The sequence below is a fragment of the Triticum urartu genome, chromosome 7, assembly GCF_003073215.2.
Source record: "Triticum urartu cultivar G1812 chromosome 7, Tu2.1, whole genome shotgun sequence".
In the NCBI taxonomy this organism is placed as follows: domain Eukaryota; kingdom Viridiplantae; phylum Streptophyta; class Magnoliopsida; order Poales; family Poaceae; genus Triticum; species Triticum urartu.
In genome coordinates, this window is record NC_053028.1 from 533,286,306 (window position 1) to 533,294,363 (window position 8,058).

Genomic DNA, 8,058 nt, shown 5'->3' on the forward strand with positions numbered 1-8,058 from the left:
GTTCAAATACATTAACAAATTCAGTATCGACCAGCTCATGTGCAACTGAAAGAAGATTTGATTGAGCATCTCTTAGCGGTTAAAAGGGACAATTAGTACATATGTGTAGTTGAATTCAAGTTTGAACTACTTTAATTTTAAAAAATATTGGATTGTAATATTTAAATTAAAACTGCCAATGCATTTGAATATTTTTAGATAAACTATCACTTGATATGCAGTTATTTTGAGCTTATGTGCTTTAAAAAATGCTGGATGTTTGCGGCTAGCTTTGGATCACCTGCTCGCGCATCAGTGTATGCGGACTGGTCCCATCTCGTCTGAAGACGGATACGGTATCCAATTTGGAGGTCAGCGTTGGAGATGCATAAGCTCACTCGGTCACTCTTACAAATGGGCTCCACCAATAACCCTCCAAAGCCCCAAGCCACCACAACCATCCTAGGACAGGAATTCATTAGAGTCAAACAAGCGAGCAAGACAGATCAGAAAACCATTTCCATATAAACGGACTAATAATAAGTTATCTCTATATATGCAGATGGTGATTGTCTTGTTCATCTTGAATCAGCCGAAACCTATGTCCACACATTCGCCTGCCACGCCAAACTCATTTCGAGTTTCTTCGTCAGCTAACCAACCAATCAAATCCACAACAACGAACACCCTGAAACCCACCGACCCGGCAACACGGCAACACCATCTCGAAACCTCCATAAATTTACCTTGCCAAGATAATAACTGCGCACCTGCACCGACGACACCTACATTACACACTGGAGCATCGATCATTCTCGCCCCTTGATCACCCCGGCGTTTCTGTACTTGTACCGGATGGCCAGCACCAGGAAGAAGACGTAGTTGAGCGCGCTGAGCACGCACATGAGCCAGTAGAAGCGCTCGAGGTGGTAGTGGTTGAGGCTCGCCCCCTCCAGCCACGCCCGGTGCCCCGCGCGCCCCGTCGCGCCGTTCACCACCGTCACCAGCACGGAGCTCAGGTAGTACCCCAGCGCCAGCGACGCCCACGACAGCGACGTCGCCAGCGACCGCATCCGCGGCGGCGCCTCGCTGAAGAAGAACTCCAGCAGGCCCGCCAGCGTGAACAGGTCCGCGGACCCCAGGAACAGGTACTGGAACGCGATCCAGAAGAAGGTGATGGGCAGCGGCGCCGCTGAGTCCGTCATGCCGGCGCCGGCGGCCGCGTTCTTGCGCTTCACCTCCACGACGGCGGCCACCGCCATGGCCACGATGGAGAGCACCAGCCCGGTGCCGATGCGCTGGAGGTGGGTGATGCCCATCTCCGTGCCGGTCACCCGCCGCGCGAACGGGACGATGATGTGGTCGTAGATGGGCGCCAGGAGTATGATGAACGTGACCGGGAACACCGGCAGGGACGCCGGCGGCACCTTGAGGCCCCCGACGTGGGTGTTCATCGTCGCCGCCTGCTCCACGGAGAAGGTCGAGAGCTGGGCCAGGCAGCAGTTGAGCATGATGGTGGAGAGGAAGATGGGGAGCACCATGAGCACGATCTTGACGTCCTCCACCTCCTGCACCGTGCACGCCAGGGCCCTGTGCCGCGGCTGGCACTGCACCGCCCGGTTCAGGCCGCTCAGCTCCTGGGACGGCTCCGTCACCTCGTCGGCGGCGGCGCCCGCGCCCCCGGGCTTGCAGTACTCCTTCATGTCGGTGCTCCCCGTGGGGCTGGGCGCGCGGTCGATGACGGCGCCGTGGCTGGCGCTCTGCGTGCCCCCGCGGCGCGCGGAGGCGGCCGCGAGCAGGACCTTGGCGATGGTGACGAGCGGGCTGCCCGTGGGCACCTTGCTGCGGTAGAACCTGGAGCCGGCGGCGAAGACCGGGATGGAGAGCAGGATGGCGATGGTGGAGATGCCGAACCCCCACTGCCACCCCTTGTTGTCCTCCACCCACACGGCGAAGGTGACGGCGATGAGCGCGCCGCAGGAGAGGCAGAAGACGTAGTAGTTGAAGAAGGTGGAGCGGCCCTTGCGGCCGCGCGGCGTGTGCTCGTCGAACTGCTCCGCGCCGTGCGGCGGCAGGGAGCCCTTGATGCCGCCGATGCCCAGCGCCGTCAGGTACAGCCCCACGAACAGCATCGCCTTCTTGCTCCCGGCCACCGGCTCGCACGCCGCCGCGCCGGCACCCTTGGCGCACTCCGGCGGCATCAGCGACGGCGACCGCGCCTGGATCGTCAGGACCACCAAACCCTGCGCGCCATCCCAAACATTCAAACATCAGCTCTCTATTACACTCAGAAATGCACCAAACGGAATGAAAATTTTCCGGTGTAAAATTAAGTGGGCTTGTCCAAAAAAATATGTTTGATATGTTAACGCAGGCCATTGGCCCATACGTTCTCGGCCTGACCCAAAATACTAGCATTTCGCTGCCATTCGCTAATGCGAAAAAAACATGGCTCACATGAAGTACTACTACAGAGTACAGACACTGGTTCTGGTTGCATAATTGCATTCTTTTGAAAAAAAAACTTTTTTTTGCGTAATTGCATTGGTGCGACATGATTAGATGGAGAACCAGTTGCAGTTAACATATCAGATTATCACGTCGAAAGATTTGGCAAAAACCTGCATCGATTAATCGAAAGCGATAAAGTTCCACAGGGACCATGCAAGTGGGCGCCGTGCTACCTGTGGGCGGCCGGCCGGCCGCCCGTGCGCTACGTCGCTTTGGCCCTCTATAGGCTCTCTCGTCTCGGTCTCGACATGGTCCGTGAGCTCGGTGCTAAAGCGGAGGAGAGGACACCGACCCACTGCAGATGGCGCCGTTTGACCGGCGATCTGGCTGTGCGCCATCCCGTTGGGTTGTTGTCCAAAATATTTGCTTTGTGATTAGTCAGCGTTGACTACAAAAATGCATGGTCAAACAGGTGAGCATGTGATCGTCGTGGATCTTGAGGTCAGAAACCAAGCAGAAGCACCAAGCTCCAGAGCTCCGGAGACGAGGGTCGACGCGGCACGCACGCACGGTCGCTCTCCCCGTTTGGTCCCGGCCCGATCCTCCGGCCAAATCACCACCGCCCTCCAGGTACCCCCGCACCGGGCCTTCCGGGCATGCACTACGTACGTGACTGACGCCGACACGAGAGAACGTGCGCGTCAGTCTGCCCCACCCACGCACACCCGGCGATCGATACGTACGCCGGCCAACAACGTGGTTGGCGCGCGCGGCAACTTGGCCCTGGCCGGTGGCCGCAACGACGATCCTGTCGTTGCCCGGCCCGGCCGTTGGGGTGCGCTGCTCAAGACTCAAGAGGGTCGGGTTCCTCCTGAAATCCGTCCAGGAACACCGGCACGCGCTCCGCCAAACACCGTGCAACAGGTGTGGACAGATGCCGCGGCCGAGAGAACCAACGGCAGCTGCTTTAGCGTATGGTGGCGGTGGCCAAGGATTGGTCCAATCGTGTCGTGGCATCATCGCGCACACAAGGAAGATCTTGTGCGATCGACGGTAGCCCGGGACCGGGTCAGGCGAGTGGTGCGTGCGTGCGTGCCTGACGGGACGGTCAGGTCAGGTCGGGTCAGGGCCAGATTCCCCTGCCGACCCCGGCGCCGGCGGATTGGCCGGCCGGCCGCCAGAACCAGACCGCGCGCACGCACGCCCGCACCGGATGACCGGAATCGCCCCGGGCCCCGGTGGGAGGGTTGTTCGCATGGGCCCGCGACCGCGACGTGATCGGAAAGTGTGGCGCCGCAGGGCGGGCGGCTTTGTTCGCTTGCGGCCGCCAAATTGGTTGCTCAGTGTTTTTTTACATATAACATGGTAATAAGATTTGCTCTTCGCACATAGTACTACATCCGTTTTAGACTCACGATGTCACAATCTCGTGTGAAAAAGTGCGTGGGATAAAGAAACTGCCGAACTTGATTAACAAAACATTTAAAAAAGCTGGCCAGGCACTGTGAGCAGTGGAGTCGATCTTTCTCCTAGCTCCGCCACTGCGGCGACCACACTTTAGCTGCTGCTTCTTTCGCATGCTTTTGCCATCATGATTGGACAAACCAGATGCGCGTCAACACAGCCGGACCATCCAAACACGCCCTGTGTCGAACGGTTACTGATGCAAATTATGTTCCACTTGCGTCGCCTACACACACGATCCGCCACCCACGTCCCTGTACCCTCTACGTCGTACACACCCGCACCCATCACGCCCGTCTACGACGCACGTTGGAACTTACACGCCCATCCCAGCGAAAAGTCTCCCGACGGCCCGCATGTCAGCGTCTCGGGGCGACGTACAACACACGAACAAGAGAAAAACGCAGCATGGATATTGTTTCCGCGGTATGGATATCGTCGCCTCGCCGTCACCGGACCACGACCGGTTGTTAATCCGAGCTAGCGATCCAATTAGCAGCCCACGCATGGCGTGGCATGGCTAAGCCAAATCAAGCCCATCACGGCCTGCCCCCGGCTATAACTTAGCTAGTACGTCGACGTATTGTACTATAGCCTAGTGCATGCTGTCGCAGTACGTAGGACGTGATTAGCTACTAATGTTATCAGAGGAGTACGTAGTTCCCTTTGACCCAGGCAATCTGATCTGATCCTGCCCATGCATGGATCCTGTTCTTGGCCGGCGAATAAAGTTGATGGCTACAAGTAATCATTGGCCTCTCATTTCACCCCGACCACTACTAACCCAGATCGCAGGGAAACTACGTGCTCCAGTTGATCCATCTGTGGTGCTCCGTGTAGCTAGGGCCGGGTCTCTGTATAATTTTAACAGCGAAGATCTATCTCGGACCAGACGGACGGGCGGATCCGTGAAGTGCGCCTAGCCTACATACGCAACACACATGCGCCACATGTCGAGGATCAAAATCGGGGTTATTATTTGACGTGACCGGCTATTAAATCCTCGCCAATGTGGTTATCTCCGGACATGTGTCGTTGCCTCAACGTAGCTTGTGTTTAGTGCTCGGATCCATCATCCACCGTGGCCTCGTTATTAATTGATTAGTGTGATCCTTTCGGCAGCTTATTAGAGAGATTTTGTGTAGCTAAACTAAGAGATGGCCTCGCCAGCCGGTCAAACATGCATGTCGACGTACGACGTGTACGCGAGACCGGCCGAGGAGAAAAGGAAAAGTGAAATGTCAATTCGGCCACGTGGTGGCACACCTGGACGAAATATTCCGGTGTGTATCTGCCAGCTCGGAGATGTGATAAGGACAATGTTAACTATATCGATGTATATCGTCGATCTACCATGTACGATAAGTCTAGAATAGCCTACGCAAGTTTTTTTTCCTCCATATTAATTGCACTATCTACGTATATCCAGAAACGTCGGTCTACCACGTAGTAGGATGAGTCTATTATAGCCCACGCAAGTCTTTTGTGTCGGTGCATGATGCAAATTCATCAGCAAAAATGGACAGCCAGGCAGCTACTATTACTACTGTACTGAAGTAAGCGTAGTAATGATCGAGAGATGGCAGGTACGGTAGAAATCTAAGATATTTCGGCGGGAGTGCGTGCGTACCATGAACTCGGCGAAGGCGCTGATGAGGTAGACGGCGTAGGTGGTGCAGACGGCGTCGGAGAGGAAGCCGCCGAAGAGGCCGAGCAGGAAGGCCGTGCCCATGAAGTTGGTCACCGTCGTCGCCGACTGCGCCGGCGAGTAGTGCATGGACTTCATCAGGTACGTCACCAGGTTGCTCGCGTTCGCCAGGAACGCCAGGTTCTCAAGCACCTCCGCCACTGCATGCACACGGCAACGGTAATGTTACCAGCGATCATAGCATGTGTGCTGCATATAAATGTACTCCCTTAATACCTAAATATAAGACTTTTCATAGATTTTAATACAGACTACATACAGACCAAAACGAGTGAATCTACCCTCTAAAATATATCTATATACATCCGCATGTAGTCCATATTAAATAAAATCTGTAAAACGGCTTATATTTCAAATTAACCTGAAAGAAAAAACAATTCACAAGTGTGCAAAATTAGCATATGTAAGCTGCAGGCGCAGCATGTGCGGTAATAACTGACATAACGCCCGCATTACACGGGTGGCTTTCCCGACGCGCGCCGGCCAATCTGCTCGCCGTTACCGCCTTGCGATTCGTGCCGTTTTTAATGCGCCCGTTTTCGGACGGCTCGGGGCGGGCGGGTAAAAAGCGAGGCGAAAAAAAAATGGAAGGCCTTTTCGACGCCATCATGCCTTCGTCCTCAACCACCAAAGCGAGAAGCAGAGGCCACTCTAGCTCGCAGGCCGGTCAGCTTCTCCTCTCCAGTCTCCTCCACACACGCGAGGGCCCCGCCCGTTCCTTTCCCGGCGCTAGGTCGCGTCGTACGCGAGGCTTCTAGAACGGCGGGCGGGGGCCGGAGGGAGAGGGATCGCCGTCATGGCACAGTGGGGGAACAGGGGCCAGGGGGTGCATTGGGGAGCTTGGGTGCCAAGGCTCGTGCAAAAGCGCCATGGACTGTAGCTTCGTCGCGCAAGTTGGCTCTCGGTCTGCCCTCTTGGCATGCAACTTGGCGGCGGGTAAAGGTGCCCAATTCCTCACCAAGTTGCATGAATCCCGGGAAACGGATGGGAACGCGCGCACACGGTTTGCGAAAGCGAGGAATCAAGCAGGGGGAGGAGGGGCAACGGAGGAGGAAGCGGAATGGAGATGGAGCCCCGGCGGAAGTCGGAGGGAGGTCCGGTGGGGGCGGCTATGGAGCACTACATGCCCGAAAGCGGGCGGGCGGGGAGATCGGATAGGGAAGGTCCGATGGAGAAAGGACGGGGGCGAAAGGGAGGGCGCGGCGGCTTTCAGGATCGGGAAAGGGATGGCCGGCGGGGAGGGGAGGGGAGGGTGGACCATGGGTGATGAGCCCATGATGCACGCCTGTGGTGCAGATACGGAGTGTCCCGCCCGCCCGGGCATCCTATTCCCGCTCCGGTCGGCCCCCTGCGTCGCCCTCTGTCTGCCTCCCGGCTCGGCTCGGCCGGGAGGGTTCTGGAAGAAGGTGGAAGGGGCCGAGGAGATGAGCATGCATCGCCGCGTGATCGAGGGAGGGTGTCGAGTTTGCTTACCCAGCACGAAGGAGGCGGCCACCATGCCGCCGTGCCGGCCCTTCACCGCCGGCCGGCTCCGCCAGTCCACGTACCCCTCCCACCGCTCCACCTCCCGCGCTCCGTCCTCCTGCACACACACACACACGCAAGACCCGGCAGATCAGCACCGACGGCAAGCGAACAAGAACCGCCGCACCGGCTCCAAGGAGATCGATCGGTCGGTCTGTCGACTCACCATGGCGCCGCCCGCCTCTCCGCGCGCGCGTGTGTGAACTCTCAAGGTCTGAGACTCCGAACTGCCGGACGAGCAGCGGAGGCCGTTGAGGAAGGCTCGGGCTCGGGCTCAGGGGAGCGCCGTGCGTGCGTTGTGTGTGACTTGCCTGGCTGACAGGGGAGGTCCGAGGGGCACGGCATGGTGGCGTATTTAAAAGTGCGGGGAGCGGGGTGCCGGAGGGGCAGAACGGTAAAACGGCGGCCCAGCCCACAGGGGCGGCTGACGGGGACTCGAGGGCACGCAGACACGTCCGTCTCGTCTCGGCACGCCGCTCTCCCTCCCTCCCTCCCTCCTGCGCGACGCAGCAGTGTCTTCTTCTCGTGCCGCACGTTTTTTCTGTTCTTTTTTGTTCTTGTTTTTCATTTCATTTTTCTAGCTCGGCAGCGTCCGTTACTGATTTGGATTAATGGGGTGCATTTACAGGGATTATCTGGGCCGATGCGGTGTACGTATATCCAGCTGTATTCTATTCGGTGAAGCTGTGAATGAGCACGTGCGGGGATGTGTGGCGCCTGACGGCCTCTGGTCAACCGAATTCGAACGCGTCGGAGGCTGGGTGTGTGCGCAAACGAGATTAGTTTTGTGTTTCTTTCGATATTGGAGATTGGAAATAAGCCAAGATTGCGTGTATCCATTAGTTAATTATTAGGCGATCATTAAAACCCGGTATTGACACCTGCTAAAATAGTGCTGGCAGTGTGAGCTATGGCTGCACTGTGCATTTCCA

At 57.0% G+C, this 8,058-nt stretch overlaps 1 protein-coding gene across 1 annotated transcript; it reads right to left on the reverse strand.

Moving 5' to 3' along the window:
* Window positions 1–483: 483 nt before the first annotated feature.
* Window positions 484–7,463, reverse strand: LOC125519745 (protein NRT1/ PTR FAMILY 4.6-like). The gene is made up of 4 exons (XM_048684492.1): window positions 7,293–7,463; window positions 7,076–7,184; window positions 5,525–5,742; window positions 484–2,222 (listed from the first exon to the last, which is right to left on the reverse strand). The coding sequence occupies exons 1-4, from the start codon at window positions 7,293–7,295 to the stop codon at window positions 789–791; spliced, it is 1,764 nt and encodes a 587-aa protein (XP_048540449.1). The 5' UTR covers window positions 7,296–7,463; the 3' UTR covers window positions 484–788.
* Window positions 7,464–8,058: the final 595 nt, after the last annotated feature.